General features: G+C 39.0%; 1 protein-coding gene across 3 annotated transcripts in view; it reads right to left on the bottom strand.

Moving 5' to 3' along the window:
• The window catches only part of ARHGAP6 (Rho GTPase activating protein 6), a 460,565-nt gene that overhangs the window by 178,812 nt on the left and 256,928 nt on the right, over positions 1 to 24,825 (bottom strand). Inside the window, exon 1 of one of the 3 annotated variants that reach the window (XM_066249700.1) lies at positions 8,114 to 8,328. The exons of the other annotated variants lie outside the window; for them this stretch is intronic. Coding sequence (XP_066105797.1) covers positions 8,114 to 8,128 — 15 coding nt within the window. The 5' untranslated portion in view covers positions 8,129 to 8,328. Of the gene's footprint in view, positions 1 to 8,113; positions 8,329 to 24,825 lie in introns of those variants that run through there. 3 annotated transcript variants of the gene reach the window in all.

Below are 24,825 nucleotides of genomic sequence, written 5' to 3'. Positions count from 1 at the left end.
TTCTAGTTTCTATGTGCCCTAGCTGTAGAAAATAAGGGGTAGGCACTCTTGAATTTTACCACTGTGGGGTTTAGATTTTTCACATACATAGTATTTTGTACTAACTGACTTTAGGCTGGTTGTGGAAAACCACAAAACATACCGCTTCCATCACCACTGTCTGTCAAGTGTTGTTGGGACATGAACTAGAAGAGTAAATGACTTATTCCAAAAACACCTGAAGAGGTTTCAGATTCCATACTTGACTCTAAGCTTGTTTAGCCACCTGTGCCGATATTCCAATTAGTTAAGGAATTAAGGTGGGTTATTTTATAGATTGGCAATAAATTTCACTGAAGTTTCAGATATCCATCTCCCCTTCCACAATCATGCTAATGTATACAAAGCTAGGAGATTTTGGTTCAAGTCATTTTTCAATTAAGCAGCCACTTATCATTTGAAGAATGTACATCAGTTCCCTTAGAAAATGAACTCTCTCACCGACTAGATGCATGTTAAAATGTCTCAGTGAACTGGCATCTTTTCATTTCTAATCAGGTGGAGAGGAGTGAGCTCCTGTTGCTCTTAGACATGGGAGCAAAGGTTCAATTCCATAATCTCTCGTGGTTGTACCTGTAGAACTAGAAGGTCCTTGTACTTCTTAATCATATTTTCAGTTATTGATATACAATGATGAGGTAATTTTTGCATGTGTAGGAATATTACCTTATTACTTTAACAGACAGTCCTGAGGTTAATATTCACTTGAAAAGTTCAGACTATAGAAACACACTTTACATCACTAATTCTTCAAGTGTGGTCCCTGGGCCAGAAGCTTCCATCTCAGATGGCAACTTGTGAGGAATGCAAGCGAGTGACCCTCACCACAGACCAACAAAGCCACACACTCTGGGAGTGGGGCCCAGCAGCACCCATTTCAATCAGCTTACAGGGGATTTCAATGCACGCTCAAGCTGGAGAAGCACTGCTTTATATAATCCAGATCTCTCATTTGTCATCATACATTTACTTAAGTTGAGAAACAGATCTTTTCTTCTTTTTGATGCTGAGTTTTTTTGTATTTGTTTTGTGTTACTTTTGGTATTTTTACAAAAGCAGGATTTCTGCCTGTCCTAGTGTGGTTATGACACATCATCTAGTTCCTGAGAAACTGAAATGTCATTGTAAACATTTTAGCTTTGAATAGCAACCTACTCAAAATATGCATTATTAACAGCAATAATAAAAAGATGACTAATTTGAATAACCTAGCTACTTGGGACTGAAGAAAGAACAATAGTTTAGAGTCAGAGGGACTTGAGGCTAGGACTTAAGATTAAATGGGGGTTTCTCCACCTCTGTACTATTAACATTTGGGGCCAGATACTTCTGTGTTGGGAGGGGATCTATAGGATGTTTTAGTGGCATTCTTGTTCTTTACAAATTAGATGCCAGGAGCATCCCTCACTCCAAGTTGTGACAGTCAAAAATGTCCCATTGTCAAATGTCCCCTGCAGAGGTAAATAGCCCACAGTTGAGAGCTACTAGGTTAAAAGATTTGGACCAGTTCTACTGGTCCACCAAGGATTCTAGTCTTGGATGCACAGTAGAATCAATTAAAACACCAGTGCCCATGGTCCATCTCAGCCCAGTGTGGTAAATCTCTGTGGGTGGGCTCAGCGACCCATCCATGGGTACTTTTTCAAAGCTCACCAGGTGGTACTAACGCGCAGCCAAGACTTACGCGCACTGTACTGACTCTTTTCTCCTTACTGGGGAGCAGCAGAGTGCAATACTACCTGTTCTAAACACTACACAGGACGCCCCAAGGGGAGAGTGAGGGAACGCTTGTGAAAGTACTTGTTCCACAAAGCATTAATTATGTTAGAGCAGCAGAGAAAATCATGTGTTTCAAAAAACTGCCATGAAATTGGAAAGCTGGATCCAGTCTTTTATTATGAATTAGAAAAATTTATATTCAGTGTCTCTGACGTGCATCCCTCATTTACAATAGCAAAAGGTGTGGGGAATTCGCCACGTCTTTCTCACTAGTGAACTCAGAGCATTATTTAGTCATGGATGTAGAGAAAACCACATCAAATCGGATCAAATTGGTCCTATAGTGCAGCAATGATGATGTGCACATCAAAATCAACCCGCTAAAAATGTTCTATCCTCTTGGCTCTCAAGAATTCATTTTAAGAAACAGGAAAGAATGCATAGTCATCTGAAAATAAATGGTCTGTTTATAAATTGTTAGGATATGGAAAAATCATGGGGATAAAAAGTCTGGTATAGGTTTCAGCTGTGTTCATATATATTATTTATTTCAAAAACGATTTTTAAAATATATGAAGCAAACAATACCTAATGTTATTGAATCTGAGTGACAAATGCCTAGTTCTTGTTTAATTTTTCTATACTTTTTATGTTTGAAATATGTGATTAAAATGAAAAGGGGATGTTTAAATCAGTTTGAACAAGCACCAGAAAATATTCTATAGAAAAATAAACAAACAAACAAATGTGTTTTGCTTGGTATCCGGTGGCCTAGGGTTGTCCCAGGGATAGAGAGGTCAGCTGGGGGCAAAGCGGCTCCATATCCCAGTGCCTGCCTCAGTTTACACCGCTGGTATGTTCAAGGACGAGACAGTAGGCCTTTGACATTCAAGATTGGTTTTGAATTTGATCAACATGGAAGGGAATCTTATTAGTTTATTTTTGTCAAATGTTCGACCAGCATTCAACTAAGCAAACTATTAGGAAATATCAGCTTCTACCCTCCTGCACTCCTGTCTCATTTCTCTGGAAACCAACATGGCAGCTCTATGACAGTTTATGCAAAAGGCAGTGAGAGGAAAGAGCGCTAGGCACATGTTTTAGAAGAACCCGTTTGCTTGAAGCAGTGCAGTCAGGTGGGCTGTGGCGAGGAAACAAGCAGAACACTCTTTCCCTCGGAGCAGGAGCTGGCACCCTGCAGCCACGGGCCCAACGCAGCCGCAGCCGCGCTTTCTAGAAAAACAGTATTCGCTTGGCACAGCCAGCTTGGCCCCTTCTCCTGTTGTTTCTGGATGCTGACAGTGACTTCAGAGGTGAGTAGTAGCAACCAAACCATCATGGGCCCCCAAACCTGAAATATTTACCATCTGTCCCTTGATATAAAACTCTCCTAGGCCCTGGCCGGTTGGCTCAGTGGTTGAGCGTCGGCCTGGCGTGCAGAAGTCCCGGGTTCGATTCCCGGCCAGGGCACACAGGAGAAGCGCCCATCTGCTTCTCCACCCCTCCCCCTCTCCTTCCTCTCTGTCTCTCTCTTCCCCTCCCACAGCCAAGGCTCCATTGGAGCAGAGATGGCCTGGGCGCTGGGGATGGCTCCTTGGCCTCTGCCCCAGGTGCTAGAGTGGCTCTGGTTGTGGCAGAGCGACGCCCCGGAGGGGCAGAGCATCGCCCCCTGGTGGGCATGCCGGGTGGATCCCGGTCGGGCGCATGAGGGAGTCTGTCTGACTGTCTCTCCCTGTTTCTAGCTTCAGAAAAATACAAAAAAAAAAACACAAAAAAAAACAAAAAAAAAAACTCTCCTAAGTTCTGTCCTAGGGTCAGAACCTAGGGGCCCCCAAACCTGAAATATAATATTTACCATCTGCCCCTTGATATAAAACTCTCCTAAGTTCTGTCCTAGGGTGTTAACATATAAAATTTCCCCATGGAAACTTAATAAGTGATCGGACAAAATGAAATGTTTTTAAATGACTTTTTGAACTACAGTCATGCAGTAATATATATTTGTACTAATAAACCAATGACAATGATTCAAATATTAATCACTACCTTTGCTCTTTAAAAAAAACCTGATGCAATCTACAAAGGAAACCTAACAGAAGATGTATTGGTGATTAATAATTTAATACATAATCTAATAACCATGTATGGTGTCAGATGGGTACTAGACTTCCGCGGGTGATCACTTCATAAGTTACATAAATGTGTAATCACTGAAACTAATCTAATAATCTATCTGAAACTAATATAATAATAGGTCAACAATGATTGAAAAATTAAGAAATAGTTTGGCACTCTCTCAACCTGGCTTTTTCCTAGAGTAGAATTATTTTAATTAAATAGCTGTTCACTGCTGAATAATTGCATTACATGTAAAAAATATATATAGAGAGAGAAATTTACTGATCAAGGGTTCTTCCCTTTTTAAAGAAATATAGAAGTCATAGTTGTATACTAGGTAGAAATAGAAAAGTGATAGTCTCCTTTAGTCATTTAAAAATAATTACCTTCAAAGAAAGTAAAGATGATATTTATGTTTCAACATAAGTAATAGCCTATTTTTACTTTATTTCACATGGCTGGACTTTCCAACGCTTTGGGAGATACTAGGAAAAGGAGATACTTCTATAGCTACATAAGTCGTATCACTCCCAGCAGCCTCATAAATTAAAAATGAGACATTACTGATACTCATTCCTTTGTTACTCCTCAAAATGACATCAAAACAAGAAAATAGTAAGTAATAAAACAAAGTGAGTGCAAAGCTATGGTTGCCAAGGCAACCACAATCCTATTTCCTTTGAACTTTGGCGGAGCATCTACTATAGTTCAATCCAAGTTCATGCTTCCTTAGGAAACTTATATAAATTCAAAGTCTCTATTATCTATAGCATATCATTCTAATCAAGAAGGTGATGACAGGGATGTAGAACATGAACTGAAATTCTCATGGCATTCCCATTTTGGAAGAAAGATGGGGAAATAACACTAGCTACTTGTACACAATGGCCAGGGAAACATTTTCTTCCACTCCTCTGCACATACATTCGTGGTACTATGCTGGTTACTGCCATGCATGGAAACTTGAGGTTCACTTATAGATAATGCAAGAAACACAAATTGAATGAGCTCCAATTCCCTTGTAGATCCTCATGGCCTTAGAGAACTATGACAACTACAGAATGGCTGGTACGCACACTCCATAGATGACGATTTGTTGTCCTTTGTCTTAAGGGTGAATATTTATGATCATCAATTTGTCTTCATAGTAAAGAGAAGAAAGCTTTTTCCATACAATTTTAAGGAAGCCGTTACTGATCATTTGTATGTCATTTGATGCTGTCTTCAGGAGTGACAGGGATGTTGCTTACTCTAGGAGATGGTCAATATCTTGGAGGTTGGGCAGGCAGAAGTTACCTCAATGAACCCTAAACAACCTATGCTAATATTTTCCAACTCGTACTCTCCAGTTGGCAAGTCTATATAGATGGTTGGTGTTGAAAGTCTGAATGCATTTTCCCATAGAAACTGATATACAAAGTGGCTTCAGTTGCCAAGTTAGTTGATGTAGTCTCATTTCATCCATATCACACTTGAAGGGCAGAATGAGAGATATAAAGAGAAATGGGAAAAGCATTGTCATTCTTCTCATACCCTATAAAAGAGAGTAGACTCTCAATTACGGTACGGGGAAATGAGCACTGGGTTGGGTCACAGGTTCCTGCATGTGCCTCCAGGCCAGAGAGCATCTCCTGTGATTCCTGTCCAATCTCCTGGATCAGCTTGTCTATTCTAGGAAGTCAGTTCATAACTTAATGGATAAATGGAACAATGAGTAACCTTGACATGTGATTCTGGACCTAGTCATTTCAACAGTTCTGAAATTGGGTCTCCTCCGCCGTAAATTAGATGTTTGGGGAGGGGAGACCTAGTACTATTCTTCCCTTGTTTTCTAGTTGTGTCTTCCTTAGATTCATAGGCAGATTATTTACTCCTATTTTTTGTACCACAGTGATAAGAATGGTTTCCACGTGGGGGTGAATGGGAAGATGTATGAAAAGGACAGAGACAGAGAGAGGATATGCCTTTCACTACTGGTAGGAGTTGGAATATTACAGTTTTAGAAAGAAATTTGCTGAAAAAATAAGCACCTACCAGCTTATTTTCATTGACTCAGTTATAGAATAACAAACCCACCTGGATCGCCCCCCTCTCAGTGAAGTCCTTTCGAGTTACCTCTACCCCATCTTTCTGGTGTGTCCTCACCTTGGTCTTTTCTTTATGTCTTGTTCCTAGAACACTTATCACAATATCACTTACTTTATTTCTGCTGACTATGTATTGGCTATCCCTGACACACTAGAATGAAAGTACCACAGGGCCTGGTGAGGCTCTGTTTTGTTCAGAGCTGTCTCTCCAAAGCATAGAACAGTGTCTGCTCATAGTTATACATATTTATTGAATGTACTCATTTTGTATATGTTTACTGAATGAATAAATCACTGAAAAAGAGAAAGAAATGCGGTCTTCTTTAGACTAACAGAAGGAGTTAGACATTTTAAAGTATTGATATATGTTTTCCAAAGAAGAAAAGGAAGCATTAATTAAAGACAAATGTAGTAGGACAGGGACAATAATTTTTTGTTAGAAAAACAAAGGTGAAAAGACTGACCCAATACCCCATACTACTACCCATCAAATTCAGTAACCACAGTGGTTGGTTAGATAAAGATGCTCTTGATATATTACATATAAACAGGTATAAAGAAGGAGTGCTGCTGGATTCTAAGCTATACTGGGGCCTGGGAGCCAGCCTGGTGCAATAGAGACATGAGACCTTCAGAACTAGTGGGTGTACATTTGAATTTGTTCTGGGCTCTTAATGCCTATTGACTGTGGGCAGTTGGAGAACCTCCCATATTTGTTTGTTTGTTTGTTTGTTTTCATTTATAAAGCTAGAACATAACCCATTGTCTTACAATGCTGTTAGGAGAGTGAAATGAAAAGATGGAAGTAAGCCAGGAAATAGGAGACCTTCAATAGGATAAGGACACTCTCACTGTTGCTTACCACCATGCTCCCAGCTCTGCCCTCACTTGCAGTAGCTGTGCTTAAGTCACTTAACACCCCCGATCTCCAGTTCTCTTTTCGACAAAATGAACGATTGGGTTAGAATGATGCCAATTGGATCTGCCACTCTGAGATTCATGAGCACTCAGTTTTACTTCCTCAAATTTATAATTATTAGGCTGGGTAAAATAATGAGATCTTTTAGAGACAATCTAGCCTTTTCCATAGAGAGAGGCTTATTAAGTTTTGTGAATTGTCTGTGTCATAATTCTACACTCATAACCCTAAAATATAATTTTTTATTAAATAATCTGGGAGAAAATTATCCCATATTTCAGCAATTCAAACTCCCGAGTTTTTCAGTGTTTGGGAGAGGATTAAGGGGCGGCCAATATTTTAAGATAAATTTAATTTAGTGCTGAAATCTTCCTTTATGAAATCTGCATTTATTACTGTGTCCAAAAATAGAATCTAGGAAAGAGAAATGTGGCTCAGAAATATCAAGGGACCTCCTCTGAATCCAGCAGGGTTTCATATACTTTTAGTTGATTTACACTTTGAAATTGTTATTCATTCACAAGTTCCCACATTTTACTGCCTCAGACAGGATGAATTTGACACCTTATGAGTCATGAAAAAAGGAAGAAAATCAAGTCACTGAGCAAATTATTTTCCCTTTGGATCATATACACACCATAACTGTGATGCAGCACTTACATCACAGAGATATTTGCTTAGGATTAGCCTAACATAATTTACTGGTTGCCATCTAGTCTTTAAAAATCCTTTTTAAAAATTGATTTGAAAGAGCTCCCAGGGGAGAAAAATCTTTTCATTCTAATACTCCTATAAAAAATGGTCTGAAAAATTTCCAAATACACTGGTGAAAAAGAGCTCCCTTGAATACAAACACAATTTTGATTCCTTAAACACACCCTTGGGTCATATTCAAATTAAACACACACACACACACACACACACACACACACACACACACACGTTCTGCACCACCCACTTCCCTTATTCCTTCCTATGACCAGAAAGCAAAATGTTTTACTGCGGCCACACACACCCTTTATATCTGCATAAAAATAATGGCTTTAACTGTTTAAGGAGGCACAAGAACATAATCAGGGCTGGAATTAGTCAAAATAATTTTTAAAAGTTTTTAAAATAAAAATAAACATTAAATTCTAATATGGTTTCACCTGGATAAACAGCTACTATGTTAAAATAAACATCGATATCACATGATTAAATACAGGTGACCTAGAAACACCCAACTTACAAATATCCTGTACATGGCAACAGCTGACCCAAGGGAGCCGAACCAGGACCAGAGCAGGCTCTCCCCAGACGTAGAGGCAGGAGAAGGGTTCCCCTAGGATTCACCTTGGTCTTCTTCTGCCGGACACCGGCACTGGTGGTGGTTTAGAGGAGGGGGAAATGGGAATCCATGGTTCTCATAGCACTATAGTACTCCTCTCCCACCATGCTAACCAAGGAATCCATTTCCCATAAATGTTACAGAGAGTGCCACGGTTCCCAGGCCAGTCCATCAGAAGTCTGCTGGTCCCACAGTGCAGCTGGAACTGTGCTATTAATACTAGGCTAACTTCCCACTTGGAAGCCAACTCCATCCCTGACAGTGCCCGTCAACTCTGTTATGGTTAAATGGATTTGTGGGCGGTCCTGGGAGTCTGCCAGTTAGAACATCCTTTCTGTGGGAAAATTCCTGCTGAGGCTCCAACAGCTCACTGATACATGGGTGTAGACCACACGTTGGGAGATCCTTAGGCATTGGCAAATCAATCCTCACCTTTCCCTTCTGGAAATGCCTGGGTGATCATTATAGTAATCCCCTGCACAGATAAACACATAGCAGGTCCACACTTAGCACACAACCTGCTTCAGGGTAACTAATGGGTGTATTTTGCTCTCATCATTAATATGACAACAGATGTACCCTCCCAACACACACACGTACACAAAAATATATACACAGTACACATACACATACTCTACAATACTCTGTGCAAATCTGTTTTCATTTATACACAAATGTCTTTGTCTTTTCTTGGGGAAAAGATAAACTGTGACCCAGGCTTGAGCTCTCTACTTTAACAGTTGCTCTTGTTCTGGGGATTGGTTTGAACTTACTCAGCCACATTTCCAACTGGCCACCCTCAGACCAACAAAACAACTGTAGGACAGGAAATGAAAGAGTTGTAATCAGGAATCGACCTGGGGCCTCATTAACATCCTGTTGGAATCAACTGAAAGACTCACTATTTTATATAAATAATATAATAGTCCTCTTGAATCAGTGGAACTTAATGTGTACAAAGGATACTGTTCTCACCAATTGCAAAGCAATAGTTCTGGTACAAATTAGTGAATTACAAATTCAAATAATTTGTACACACACACAGAGCTAACAATGCAACAGAGAGATGTTGGATGATTACATTAGCATATTGGAATCTGCTAGGAAATAAAGGATATTTACTGCCTAGGAGCCATAAAAATATACACTGTTAGCCAGTCCAAATGAAGCAATGGTCATGCTAAAGCAGGTACGTCCAGTATAACTTCAGTTTATTCAACTGAAGGTAGCCAAGACCTTCAAAAAGAGCACAGGAGCCACAGGAGGCCAGAGTAGTGTGTGGAAGAGCAGAGGGCCTCCCAAATGTAATGTCTTAAGTCAGCTCATCAGAGTCTTTAATCAAAGGGCAAGGGCAAAGACAGGAGCTAAGCTCAGTATAGTGACTTGTCCTCCAGCGAGGAGACCAGAAGAGAAAGCACAGCCCACCTGAATAATCTCCCACAATCCTCTAGTACAGAGCCATTAATGATATTTCATTTTCGGTGTTACATTTTTGTACTTAATCATGCCCAAAGATAAAATATTCCAGCACCCAGGAGGAGTCTGAAATGAAGTAAGATTTATTCCTTAAGAATAAATGTCTGAGAATGATCTTTTAGTTGGCATATAAAATACCAATATACATATATAAAAATTATATACTATGTATATATATATTATGTTCAGTCAGATTGATGTCTATATACAGTTTACATGTTTATATCTATACACATTATGGATGTTAACTGATCTTCAAAAATGCTTTCAAAGTGTATTATCAAGCCTGCTTAGTACACATCCATTTGTGGGTGGTTAATTAGAAATTGCTGCCTCACTAACATGCTTCCAAATTGAAGGTAGGCTGCAACTATGCACATCTGTCCTGGCTGTGGAAAGTGTCATTTTTGGCAACACTATAGAAGTTTCAATAAAAAGATCTGTCCTCCAGGGTAGCTGTGGCTACTTGGACTGTTCAGTGTGATCAGTACACAGAAGCAAACCATGCATAAAAGTGTTGTTGTTTTTTCTTCAGAAGTGGGGAGGCAGAGAGACAGATTCCTGCATATGCTCTGACTGACTGGGTTCCACCTGGCAAGTACCCTAACTAGTGATGCTCTGCCCATCTGGGGCTGTTGCTCTGTTGCTCAGCAACTGAGCTACTTTAGCACCTGAAGCAAGGCCATGGAGCCATCCTCAGTGCCTGGGGCCAACTTGCTCCAATAGAGCCATGGCTGTGGGAAGTGAAGAAAGAGAGAGAGAGGGAAGGAAGAGAGGGAGGCATGGAGAAGCAGATGGTCACTTCTCCTGTATGACCTGATTGGGAATTGAACCCAAGACATCCACACACGGGGCTGATGTTCTACCACTGAGCAAACCGGCCAGGGCAAAAGTGTTCTCAAATAAGCATTTGGAAAGAAGGCAAAAAAAAAGTTTCCCAATGCATTTAGGTTACCTGCATGGTGCTGTGGACAAGAAAGGTATTAATTCCACACAGTGTGCTCTCCCAGGTGAAGTATTTTAAAATAAAGGCAGTGTGTGTGTGATGGGGAGAGTTCTAATGTCAAGATACCCTGAGAAAGAAATTCCTTCCTTTCAGGAAGTTTACCAGTCTTAACCAATACTTAGAAGTATTTTGTGTTGAGATATTTGCTGGGGTCCCCTTGTTTGACAGAAACAATCTGTCTCAGGGACCAGTGATACTTAGACTAAACTGAATGTTTTAAATGGGTGGTGGGTATGTCAGTCTAGGCTAAGTACCCCAAGGGGAACACCTATTTCTTGGTAGCTGAGCAAACAGTTTAGTAGTCAGAAAATGTGGTAAGTGGCCCAGATGAATTTTTGCCTGATCCCTCATTCTTTGTTTCAATTCTCTCTTCCCTGGTGGTTCTGCTTCCTCTCAGCATTTTCTGCTCACTCTCCTTGACGTCATTATTGAAGAGGGTGTGCCTTGCAGCCATTTTCTAAAAAATTCATTGCCTAGGATGTTTAAGGACCCATCAAACTTTTGTGACTGCATCAGGCAAACCTTTCATGCAAACAGATGCTTAGAATACCTGAAATGACAAAGAACTTAATTTTTGTTGTTGTTGTTGTCAAGCTAACAAAACAGGTTGGATTTTTGGTGCCCGCTGGCTAAAAAATGGTAATATTTGGGATAACTTGATCTTTCCTAATAATGGCAGGGTGACACAGTGGTTAACCTTTAATACCTTTTACTTCTTTACTGGTTTCCAGTATCTACCAAAGCGAATATAACAGTTATAAATATCCACAATGTCCACACTTGTCAGGGTTGATGTACAACACGTAGCCCACAAAATTGTTGTGATGATTAAATGACATAATAATTGTAAAGCACTTACAATGAAGCCCAGCATGTGAAAAGAACTAAATATATGTTCCCCATCCCCACCATCACTACCACTATATTTATAGCCATCAATGCCACCATGATCACCACCACTGCCATCAGCACCAGTATGACCACCACCACCATTATTTATTATAAAATGAGCACTACTAACTATGGATTTATAGTTAGCAGAGGAATGTGACCTTGGATAGTAAACTGAAAGGTGTACACAAGTAACATAGAGTTGTTCTACATAGGATGCCCTGATTGATAGATCATCATTCTCAACATAATTACCTCGCATGCCATATAGTAGTCACTTTTCTCCCATTACCATGGAGCCTGACCCCAAAAGGGTTAGTTAGATAAATGGTAGTAAAGTACTAACAAATTTCCTTTTGTGGAAAATGTGTGGACCAGACAGTAAAATGTAGCAGAAATAGTTATACATTCAGATGGATTTAAGAACTCTGACTATCAGGTACTATTTAATAAAGAGGATGAATCTACAATACTAGGCATTTGCTTAACATGTTCATCAAATATTTACATATGGTATAAGTCATGCTTATCAAATTTGCAGGTGACACTAAGCTAGGAAGAATAGATCATAAACCAAGATAGAAAACTAGGGTCTTAAAATATTGATTAAATTTATTTTAATAATTTAATTAGAACACAAGTTTAGAATGAGACTAAAAACAATAATTCAAAAAAATTAGACATTTGTGTTCACATAGTAACAAACTTAATTGGAGCTAGAGAGGTGACTCAAGGAAGAAGTAGAGCTCTTAGATGGTCCACTAAGCTGAAATGAAGTCTGATAAAAGTGCTAAACCAGGCAACAGAAACCTGGGCTACAAGAAAAGAATAATCCAAGTCAAGGTAAGTGCTAATGAAATGGGCTCCACCCAGGCTAGAGCACATGTAAAGCCCCAAACTACACCTTGGAGGCCACACCTTTGAAAGACGCTGATGCACCCAGCAAGCCCTGAAGCGGGCAGTGAGGATGAGGAGGGGAAGGTTCTGGAAACACTGTCATTTAACAAAACTTCGAAGTTCGGGAAAAGAATTGAGGCTGTTTAGACTGGAATTGCTAAGATATGGGGTAACAGAAATGCTGGCTTAAAATACTATCTGAATAGTGGTCAGGTGAACTCACTAGTAGACATAGTCTACCAAGAAAGATTGCAGAGAACTGAATGGCAATTCCAGAAGTAGGTCTGAGCCTTTCCCAAAGAGTCTCTTTCTAAAGAAAACCTTTACCCAAGGATAAGTGATCTACTAAGTGATCTATGGGGAAGGGGGCTCTTAACACTCAGAGGTTCATGCGGGTAAGTATTTGATCATCCATCCCCAATGTATGAAAAAGACTCCTGCTTTGGGTGAGAGGACAAACATGACCTTGTTAGGTCCCACTATTGTAATTCAATTCTCCTGCATTAAGTTTCCATGAAAGATATGAAGAAGATGGAAGAGTTTGTTAAGGGAGACCACGGGGATGCTTAGCAACAGAAGATGAGAAGTTTGTTGCTGGCTCTGGGTGGCTGAGGAATGGAGCAGATGCTGCAGCCTCCACAATTAATAGATGCATGCTAATTAATTAATAAAGGCCTGAACCAAATTTCAAAACTTTGTTTAAGGCTGGTACTATTCTGATGACATTGGAGTAGGAGACATCATCCCCAGCGAACTACAGGCTAGTTCACGGCCTCTGGAGAATGAAACGATGCCGTATGCTTTTTTACGTTCCCTACAGCACCTTAGGTACTAGACACATGGCAGGAGTTCACTGGCCACTTGATGCTTGGTTAACTTTCTGATTTTTCTCCAGGGGATTCAGGTTAAAGAATGAGGAGTGGTTAGCCAACAGTGGAAATTCAAGTTTGGCAAGGTGACTATTTGCTTGACTGCTTTTACTAGGGTTTATGACCCTAACCTAATTGGAAGTATTTGGACATCAGAATAATAAAAGCACAGTTTTCCCTACTTTGTAACAAAATATCATTGAAGTGCATCAATATAATTTTTTTCTTAAATCTTTTGATTGCTGTAAGTTTTTAAATTTCTTTTAAAAAATATTATACTTTTCTTTTGTCTAATAGGACATTAATGAATTCTGTTAGACTGCACATCAATATTATAATGATTTAATATAATCATTTGATATATTGTAAGATGCAGTATTGTATTTCAATATATGTATATACATAAACCTTTATATATATATGATATATATATACCTTTTAATATCTAACAAAATTTCTAGAAGATTTACATCTAAACAAAGTAAGAATTTATTAAAAATTAAATAACAGAATAGCCACATCACCTTGACCCAGAAATAAGGGAAATGATAGCGTTAAAGCAAGATTAGAACATATTTTGTATGTTCTGCTGGAGGGAGTACATTTTCAAATATCCTCTTTATCTCTCTGTTGCTATGTTGGTTATGCATTTAATACTGACAGAGCCTGTGCCTCTCATTAATTCATTTTCACCTTTTATTGCTGGGGAATTTCATCACAGCTAATATTATCTGAAAGTAGATAACAGTTCTGGTTAATGGAGAATGCCATGGCTTTCGCTCCTGGAGTCTCTGAATATTTCATTGTGGATTTTAATTACAATGGTGTTATGCTTATGAACCAATCCCAAATTGCACTGAATTGGGAAGTCATTTCTTTTTAGTTACCTTTTATAATTAATCTCAAAATGACAGACATATACACAATGCATCATCCTTTGCAGACACTGGTTCATCATTGGATTTAATCACTTCCAGAGCAATGGGAATGGACGAAATCCAAGTGGCTCTGATTCACAGAATCCCTGGCTTTTCTCCCGTTCAGCTGGTGGGAAACTCTTTTTCTTTTTGAGTCAGATGAGAGATGGAGTTAGAGAACCCTGTGCCCTGTGCACTCATGATTTTGATCATGTCTTTATTGGTCTCCAAATCTGATATGATTTGTGGTTAGTTGATAAGATTTTATATCAACTGAGATCTTAGCTATATCTTCTTTTTAAAAATTGAGACAATTCACATACCATAAAATTCTCCATTTTAAAGCTTGCAGTCCAATGAGTTTTAGTATATTCATAGAGTTGTGCAATCATCATCACAATCAATTTTAGAACATTTTTATCATCCTCCCCCCAAAAGGACCCATACCCAATAACAGTTACTCTTCACTTACTCTCCCTCAGTCCCAGGCAACCAGGAATTTCCTTCCTGTCTCTATGGATTTTCATATAAATGCAATCACAGTATGGGCCTTTTGTGTCTGAATTCTTTACTTAGCATATGATTTTGAAGGTTCATCCATGTTATAGCATTTATCATTTCTTTTTAAAGCTGAATAATATTGTAATGTATGTATATACCACAGTTGCTCATCCATTCATCAGCTGGTAGTCATTTGGATTGTTACTACTTTTTGGCTACTAGAAATAATATTGCCATGAACATTCAGGTAAATGTTTCTGTGTGGACGTAGGTTTTCATTTTTATAGGAAAACAGTTAGGAGAGGGGTTTTTAGGTCATATGATTATTCTAACTGTATTTTAATTGTTTTCCTCGGGTAGCCCTGAGTGATCTCAATTCTTCTGTTAATTCTCCTATACTTTAGTGATTCTGTTGCCTTTTTATAATAGAAAAATCAGTTGGGATATTTAATTCTATTCTATCATCATAAAAATTATCCATTCATGTCTATGAACAATTTAATGCAAAGTCCTTCAAAGAGTCAAAACTAAATCTTAGGTATTTATGTTTTGAAAAATAAATTCATCTTAATTTGGGAAAATTCTGTATATAACAGAATGGGTAAATTCTCCCTTAATTAATAATACTTAATTATATTAGCATCTGTTATAGTATTTTCTTAAAAGAGCAAACACTTCAGGTACTGGGTATCATCAATCAGTTCTTTCTTATACAAATGTCAAGTCCTCTGACAGATGGTAGTATCAATGTACTGAGAAGCACTATCTGCTTGCCCCAAAACCTGGTCGTGTCACGTCCATCTTCTCTGAGACAAATGGACCAACCTGAATTAGTGATGTCAGAATAAAGCTACTTTCATATGTGACCATTTTTCTTTTTTACATTGAGGAACACATAATTACTCTGAATAACAGAAGAAGAAATTTCATTAGCTAATAAGAGGAAATTATTTATAATTAACAAACTAATTCTGCAAATTAATTGCCCTTAAGGAAGATTAAAGGCAAAAGATGAAAGGCAACCAACCAGTCTTGCTCGTAAGTATTGTCAATATAACTTTCAAATCTTATTTAACCTTCATAGAAGGCTGTTCAAAATGCGCATCAGTACCAAACTTCCTACCATCATATTCCAGTGCAATAAAAATCCCTCATCAGCTTAGCATAAGCATTAGCAAACACTATAATTGTACATGCAATGCTTCGCACTTTAAAGAGCCCCTTTCTGTGTGTTCTAAGAAGATGCTTTTCCAGGAACTGTGTAGACTTCCACTTTGCCTCCCTCATCCTGCCTCCTTTGGCTTCAGTGAAATCACTTTGTGAAATCCACTGCTATTCGAGGCCATGAGCTATTTATCAGTCAGTCAGTCACATAGATCAAATTCACCTTTGAATCTTATACGAATACTGTCCACATCATAAAATGTTTTTCCCACCCTTTCAGTTGACTGAGATATATAAAAATTATAATAAAGGCACTGTTTCCCTCTGAAACTTCACTTCGAAGGCCCCTTTAAAAAGAAGAAAAAATAAAACCATATATAATTATGTTGAGGCAGAAGATTTTCCATCAGGGGCATTCCTACTGATGTCGCTTTTTTGAGATGACTACTGACTTCCACAAATCACTAAAGGAGGCCACCGCCCTGGAAATCAAAGGGCTATGCCTCATCCCCAAGTGGATGGGCAGTATGTTCAGGGAAGTGAAACCTCTGGGGTCAGCATCAGCATGGTGTTGACAAGGAAACTCATGTGTGTGGTGCAGTGTGGGCTGTTTTTCAAACTGCCCTCAAATTTTTGAAAGCCCACAGACACACAGTTGGGTTGCCTTCCTCCCACAGCTCAAAACAATTTCAGTTCACCTCAGTCCACTCCCTGCCTGGTCCACGTGCTAGGGAAATACAGCGATCTCAATATTCAACTCAGGCAAACAAGAATAACAAGGCTAATTTTTGTCACATTACTTACTACTCATGACCAGGTATATAAGTCTGACATGGCCCTCTCTCTGCTGTTTTTCCACGTGACTGGAATCTTTCCCTACAGGCATATAATTCTCATCAATGCAAAGGTAACTGCTAAACATTTGTATCTTAGTAAGGAGGAATTAAGTAAGCAACGGATGTTTAACAGTTGGGGTGTCCATCTCCTTGATATAAATAACCTTTATAAAATAATGATAAATTGTCAACTAAACTCAGCTGGTAAAAATAAGTTCACTGAACTTCTTTTTTAGACAACCTGAGTTGGAACTTCTCTTCTACCAATAGTTACCCATGTGACCTTATAAAAGTTACTTAACTTTGTTAGCAGACTGAGGTAGCTGCCTACCCAACAGCCATTTGCCCATCTGATATTGTTGGCCATTCAACCTTTCTCTGTGTGACAGAGGTAGATGACCAAAACCCTGGCTCCACCTCTAGTGCTCCATTACCTTTAATCAGTTGTGATTATACCATTCCATTTGCCGGGACTGTTTTCAGAGGGGAAATGGATGTCAGATTAAGTTCAGTTGCAATTACAAAAAGAGCAAGAAATAAAAATTACAGTGGCTTTAAATAAGATGCAAGTATAATTCCCTGTTGGGAGAAAGAAATCAGGTGTTAGGCCACCTTGGGCACCACAATGACATCACGGATGAAGTGTCCCTAGCTTACTTGTCCCTGCCCTGCCTCAGGTCCAATGTAGCTGCTTGAACTCTGGACAACATATCTATACATTGGCCAACAGGCAGCCCTCCCTGGTGGGGCTTTTGTCAGATGACCGCAGCTAGCCATATCGGAGGCAGCAAAGGTAGGTAGGGAGAAGACAGGGGGAAGGGGCTGCAACTGGCAGTCATTGCCACAGCCTATGTCTTAATTCCAGCCAATGACCTATGAAAAAGCTTCTAGAACAGACAACTTCACTAAGAAATAGAAAGAAAGAGATGGCGTATACTTCTTCTGATAACTGTTATATCTCAATGCACTGCCCTGCAGGGGAAAAGCGGTGCTTCCCTAATAGTCTGTACATGGATCCCAAACCACTGTGGATCTCTCATGGTGTCAGACAGCAACTCCATTCCCGTTTGAGCATGGTGTGGGGGGAATATTATGTTATTTACACCTGAATGCCCCCTAATTTACTTGATCTGTCGAGTAGGTCTTCCAAATTTGAGGACAGTTATTTTTCCTTCTTGGTCTGTACTTTTACAAGCTTAAAATTCTAGAGCTATAAAAGACCAACCAATTATTATTTTAAACTTTTTTTATTTATTTATTTTATTTATTCATTTTTAGAGAGGAGAGAGAGACAGAGAGGGAGAGAGAGGAAAGAGAGACAGAGAGAGAGAGAGAGAGAAGGGGGAGGAGCTGGAAGCATCAACTCCCATATGTGCCTTGACCAGGCAAGCCCAGGGTTTCGAACCGGCGACCTCAGCATTTCCAGGTCGACGCTTTATCCACTGCGCCACCACAGGTCAGCCAATTATTATTTTAATTGCTACTATCAAACTATACCTTGTTTTATTTTCAAATGAATGCAGAAAACTATGTTGCATTCATTTACTCAGATAATTAAATATTTCTTTAAAATCATATTAGTTTTGAAATCCTGGCTTCACTATTTCTGGTATTGTCATCTGGAGCAAGTAACTTAGTCAATGAGGGCCACAGTTTCTTTATGTGTAACAAGGGGGAGAGCTATCTCTTTTTAGAAGTGTGTGAAGGTCAGATATATAGGTAGAGAACGTGATGTCAGGTATTCAGTAGGTGCTCAATAACTGGCAATATCTTATCATGGACAGCCACCGAGGACACAAAAATGAAATGAATAGATACAGTTGAAAATTATATTCATTACTTTCTTCTCTCCTTCATTCCTTCATTCATTTACACATGCACATATAAAACTAGAATCCACCTAGTTCCAGAAGGTAGTGAAGCAGCCAAAGGCAAATATATTAACTATAGCAACGTTTTAAGTAATAGAATAAAGTGTGGATACCAAGGAACAAATGGGTAGTCAAAGAGTAGAAAGCAGGAGACAGTGGATGATACCGATGAATAGAAACCACGAAGGAAAGAGAAGGAAAGTCAAGAGAAGGTATCTGAGACTAGAGAGAGGAAATGGGTCAAGAAGAGGGGAGGGTTGGGGGAGGGTTGAGGGAGGGAGAGATAAAGAGGAGGAGGGAAAGAGAGAGACTGAAATTGCTATTTAGTGAGTAAAGTTCAGTCTACAGCCTGGTAAATGTCTAACATTGCTAAAGATTCGTATTATACACAGTGGTGAGTTCCTGTTGAGTCCTTTCTGAAGTGGCGTTCTAGTTCTCCCAAAGGCTAAGATCCTCTCCCCCTCTTACATTCCTTCCCTCGTAAATTTTGCAATGAAGTTTTACTACCTGAAATAACCAAGCATGTCTCTGTTCCCCAAAACACAAAAGATTCTAATAAAGGACTTGTGGAAATGGAGGAAAAGAGGTTGCCAGGGAGAAATAGAGTTTGGATTAAAATGCCAAAGAGTTTAAGTGCAATAAGGAAGGACTCATCTTCCTGAATTTGGTGATGAGGTCTTCAGTAACCTTGGAAAAAGGAGATTCAAGAAAGAGTGACGGGGTGGAGGCCAGCTGCCAGAAAGAGATGAGTATGTGAAGTAGCTTTGAGTGGCAAACTACTCTTAACAAGAGGTTTAGCTGTAAAAGATCCAAGATATGGCTTTCAGGAGAGGCTTGCTCAAGCAAGAGTTTTTACATGAGAAGATAACTGAGTGTGCAGATGAGAGGTTGAAACTAGAGAAGAGTAAGGTGAGTCTATTTGGAGTGGATGCTGAGGAAGCATGTCTGCATGGAATTTAGACAGGGAAACAGAAACTTTGCCTTTGACATAGGATGAAATGGGGCCTATGCTGCTTAGTTGAATTTCATCTGTGATACATCTTTTACCACAGGACAAATTGACCTAGTACTTTCACATGGAACTAGCTGTAACAAAGGACTATTTTAAGCTTTGAATTAGTTTGTTTTAAGCTCACAAAGTATTAAGTGTAAACAATGTGGCTGTCTATAATTTGCTAATTATAGTTACTTGCTTTGTATCATAAGCCCGTCTCACAAGAGAGCTGAGGGGGCTGGGTTTCTGGAAGTGATGGATCTCGTAGTTGAAGCTGGCCAATGAATCACCCAGGAAGTTTGAGAGACCAGGATGTTATTACCTCCAGATCTTGGGGCTTCCAGGCTTCTGCCCTATCAGTCAGGCACATCTGCTTCTCCAAATGAAGGAAACAAAATCAGAATAGAAGAGACAGTTGGCAAAGCCACAAGGTCAACCCGTGCCCTCTCCTTCCTGCTTTCCTGCATTGACCTGAGCTATCTACGGGAGCTGCCTTGGAGCAATTCTGTGCTCTGAGGGGGGAAAAAAACTAAACTAGAAACGACTAATACTACTTGTCTTTTTCAGTATCTCTGAAATGCCATCTGATTCATTTACTCATGCCACAAATTTTTATTCATTTTCTACTAAGTGCTCGACTCTGTTCTAGGCACTGGAAAGAGTGGTGGTCATAAAATAATCTTCTTATGTAGTATTCATGGTGACAGGTCATGATAGGGTTAATAAGGATTCTCACTGTTTATTTAAATGGATGCATCTGTAAATCTCACTGAGCATACTGCATTACTGTTTACAAAAGATGATGTTGCTGTTTATTTTTCCATGTGGAAGATGCACTCGTTGTACTTTCTACTTACGAGGTACAGCTCAGGGTGAACAAACCCTTAGGATAAATACTCCATTCTAAAACCCACAAAAGATGAGGAACTCCAAAGGTTACATGTGTTTCATTTCATCACAGCCAAGGTTCCATATCTATCAAAAGGTCCAGGTGACGTATCAGAGAGGGAAAGTTTATCTTGTAATCATCTAAAATAGCTTTCTTATCACTCCTCCAATACTGACTTCTCAACCCGCCTAATTATCAATTTGAATTCATCTTCCATGAATGTATCTAAAGTTGCTCTAAAATAAGCAAAGAAAAAAACTGACCAACACAGACAACAGTGTGGCGATTAAAAGAGGAAAAGGGCCTGGGGGAGGTGGAGGAGGGTAAAGGGGGACAGACGGTGATGGAAGGAGACTGGACCTGGGGTGGTGGACACACACTCCAATGCACAGATGATGTGTTATAGAATTGTACGTCTGAAACCTGTATCATTTTATTCATCAATGATACTCCAATAAATTCAATAAAACATGTTAGACAATGTCACTTATTAAGATACTGGATTAACAAGAAAACAGAGATGCTCTCAATGTGTGACTTTCATGAGGTTAACTCTTATTCTATAATCATGTTTCCTAATATTGCTGCTGTCAAGCTTACAGGGAATTATCTAGTCCTGTTCAGTTCTATTATATTACACCCACTTCTATATCCTTATCGCCTATAAAATACTGGCGAAGAAGAGGGGCTTAATAAATATTTCTGGAATAATATCATTTAATAAATAAGTAACTGTCACTCTTTTTCATTTGTACACCTTAAACTACCTATCTCTGCCTTTATTTTTTTTACAGACTAGAGAATCCTAATATTTTGATGGATTCTCATCAAAGAAGATTTAGGTGTTATCACAGGTCCCAGTTTGTTTAGGGCAGTTCCAGTTCCTGTCTAATGTTCCACTGTCATTATTACTAGTGACCTTTTCCCATTCAAAATGCCTTGATTTGAATGAACCTGCATCCACTATTCCCCTGGGCTCCCTAGAGACCCTCTATAATATTGTATATGTTGATCTCAGTCCAGGCAAATCCCTCTTTTACATTGCAAGAAAGATGCTAAGGTGCTGTTCGCTTCCTAGTTCCCATCCTTGATGATCAAGTGTTTGACCTTTAGACTCCTGGGTAGGGGTCATCTAGGCACAATCTAGGCAAGGCTAGTAGGCACATTCCAATGTGCATATGTCTCATCCCGGGGCTGTTGTGCAAATTCAGATTCTGTTCAGCCAATGTGGAATGGTGATAGAGATGTTTCATTTTTAACTGGCTCCCAGGTGATTCTGATACTGCTGGTGTGAGGGCCACATTAGGAGCAGCTAGGGTCAGCAAGGGCTCTTAATGAGCCACGACTTAGAGACCAGCCATTATGATATAATATCTGTCAGTGTTAATGAGCATGCACTTTGGATGCCATGGCACTAAGGTCAAATCCTGCCTCTATCACTTGTGTGACCTTAAATAAGGTACTGCGTTTCTTTAAGGTCGAATTTTCTTACGTATGATATAGAAAGAATGCTATCTGTCTTAGAGGGATGATGTGAGGATTAAATAAGACAATAAATATAAAACAGCACTGTCCTCACTCATTGTAAAAGATCAAATGAGTGGTGTGACATCCTCCTCCTCCTCATCATCAAAGTGAAGTCTGCCTTCTTCCCTTTCCACTCCAGCCAGCACTTCCTTGCAATTTCTCCCATTTCATTCGCACCTTAAATGAGCAGGGCCATGTTTCGAACAGTGAATACCTAAAAACAATGTCTGCTTGGGGATGCTATGCTGTCAAGTTGTCAGTACACACAGGAGTTACAGTCAGGGTTTGGTCGGATCCACTCGAGAGGCAGGAACAAATATTCAGCTGAAAGTTGTTGGTTAACTCTAGTTCATAGATGTTCAATTGTCTTTCGGGCAGATTCCAATCTCGGTGCTATGTCTGCCCCCCCCCCAATTTGTTTGTGTCGTTAGTGACAGGCAGGAGCAATTCAACCACATCCAGTGGTCTTCAATCACTGGTCCATGGACTGCTGTCGGTCCACCAGAAATTTTGTGCTAGTCCATGAGAAAGTTAGTCACCCAGCGGGTGAAAGCCACTGGATATACTATTCTAACACCCAGTATTACCAGCAGAAGAAACAAAGTAAATATTAGAAAAACAAGGATATTAAAAAAAACTTTTAAAACTAGGTTTACTTGTTTTAAACTTTGTCTCTTTTTCTTTTTCTAATTGTATATCAGAAGGCAAAATTCCGAGTATTTCAGTTTTACTTTCTTTCCTGTGGCTTTGCAAAAGTCACATAACTAGAACCTTTGTATTAACTATCATAAAGTGAGAGGATTAAAATAGCTCTTTGTAAACATAAACTTGCTATTTAAATATATGTGGTAAAAAAAATCTGACTTTGGGTGATGAGTATGCAACATAATTGAATGACAAGATAACCTGGACATGTTTTCTTTGAACATATGTACCCTGATTTATTGATGTCACCCCATTAAAATTAATAAAAATTTATAAAAAAATATATATGTGGTTATAATCATTGTTGCAGTCATCGAAATTATTATTATCTTCTTCCTCATCTTTAAAGTCTTCTCCAGTAATAAGCATTTCTCTTTCTTCTGATGTCAGTCCTAATATAGGTCCAGTGTGCTCTCTATCAATCCCATCGATAGAGTCAACAATGGAAGGGGAAAAGTGAGATCAGGAACTTGGATAATTTTCTTAACAATTTAATCCTTGACTTAGTCATTGTAAAAGTGGATACTGAGACTGAAGTCACACCTCCTACAATTTGAAGTTTGCTTTACTATAATGTTTCATAATTTCATTCATTGACTTATTTAGCTCACAGAACAACCAGGCCAATTTTCCTGAGGTTAATCATGCTGTATCCTGAAATATCTGCCTTGACACCCGATGGCAGGTCATTTTCAAAGGACATCTATAACAGAAAATACGTTCAGAACAAAGATTGACCCAACTGTAGAATGACAGAAAGGAGGGCTTGCTTATTGAGACAATAAGTAGAATTTTATATATATATATATATATATATATATATATATATATATATATTTGTTGTTGTACTCAACATTGACAGATCTCATTTGGTGCATAGATTTCAAAAATTCCTTAAGACCTCAAATGTGATTTGTGATTTATTTCCTTTGGAGTAGGATTCTGAATGCTGAAAAATAAAAGTGCTTGTAACCAAACTTTTCTTTCCTCTAGGAAATGGAACTAGGACTAAATTGACTGACATTGTATAGAAGGAGCAATACCCGCCCTTCTGATTGATACTCCAATGTAGAAGCAGTTTCTTGCTATTAATCGAGACTAAACAATTATCTGCCTTCCAGCTATATAACAAAAAATAACAGAGTCAAGACCAATACCCATGGAAATTATCCCAAGATACAAATACAAGCCTGAGGAGACATCTTTAGAGCTCAGCCTGCTGAATCTGAGGACTAGGGTCTCACGAAGGACACTGCTCCCTTCACTGAGTCACCAATCTAGGTGCCTTCTCTGTGCTACAAGTATGGAGTAAGCCCAACGTGCAGCAGCTTTCCCAAAGCCTATAGAGTTTTATTAATCAATGTCATCGCAATAAATTCAATCAAAAGTAAAATATTGTAAATAAAATAAAACTCAAAAGTGGATCCAGGAGGACTATGGCTTACTTTGCCTGGCATTTGGGAGCCGTACTTGAAATATTACACACTTCTCTAGGGTTCAGATTTGTTTTTCTGGCCCTTGGGCTTTTCAAACAACAGGGGCTTGATGGCTATAAAGGAAAACCTCTAAGGAAGGTCATTCACCAGGACACAGCAGATATACAATATTTCCAGCATCTCAAATATTTCTATTGGACGTTTTATATCTAGATGCTATAAAAATTTAAGGTGGTGCTTTTCAAAATTTCCTTTCCAAAATTTCTTTGCAATTTCTTCTCTCAATTCCCCAGGGCAATCTAATACCATCTTAGGAGCTGTGATTTCAATAGATAGTTGTATGTTTGCTTGGTCAAATTGGCAAACCAAATAAATTGGGAAGAGTATAACTTCCTTGGAATGTGCTGGTTTCTGGTTACTCACGGCTTAATGTGTAAGAATTTAAACTAAAACGAGTTCTTCGCATTAACAGACAAAAGGGCCTTGTCTGACTATCTAAATTGACTTCCCACACAGGAACCTAAGTGATAGCAAGCTGTTACAATGGCTGACTCATCCTTTAAATATCAGCTCCCCCCTTATGTTATTCTCTGATTAAATACCACCTTCTGAGAAAGCTTCCCTTCTCATCCCA

Source organism: Saccopteryx bilineata, chromosome X (assembly GCF_036850765.1).
Source record: "Saccopteryx bilineata isolate mSacBil1 chromosome X, mSacBil1_pri_phased_curated, whole genome shotgun sequence".
In the NCBI taxonomy this organism is placed as follows: domain Eukaryota; kingdom Metazoa; phylum Chordata; class Mammalia; order Chiroptera; family Emballonuridae; genus Saccopteryx; species Saccopteryx bilineata.
Note: the sequence above shows the minus strand (reverse complement) of the source record. Positions and strands in the feature narration are given on the sequence as shown.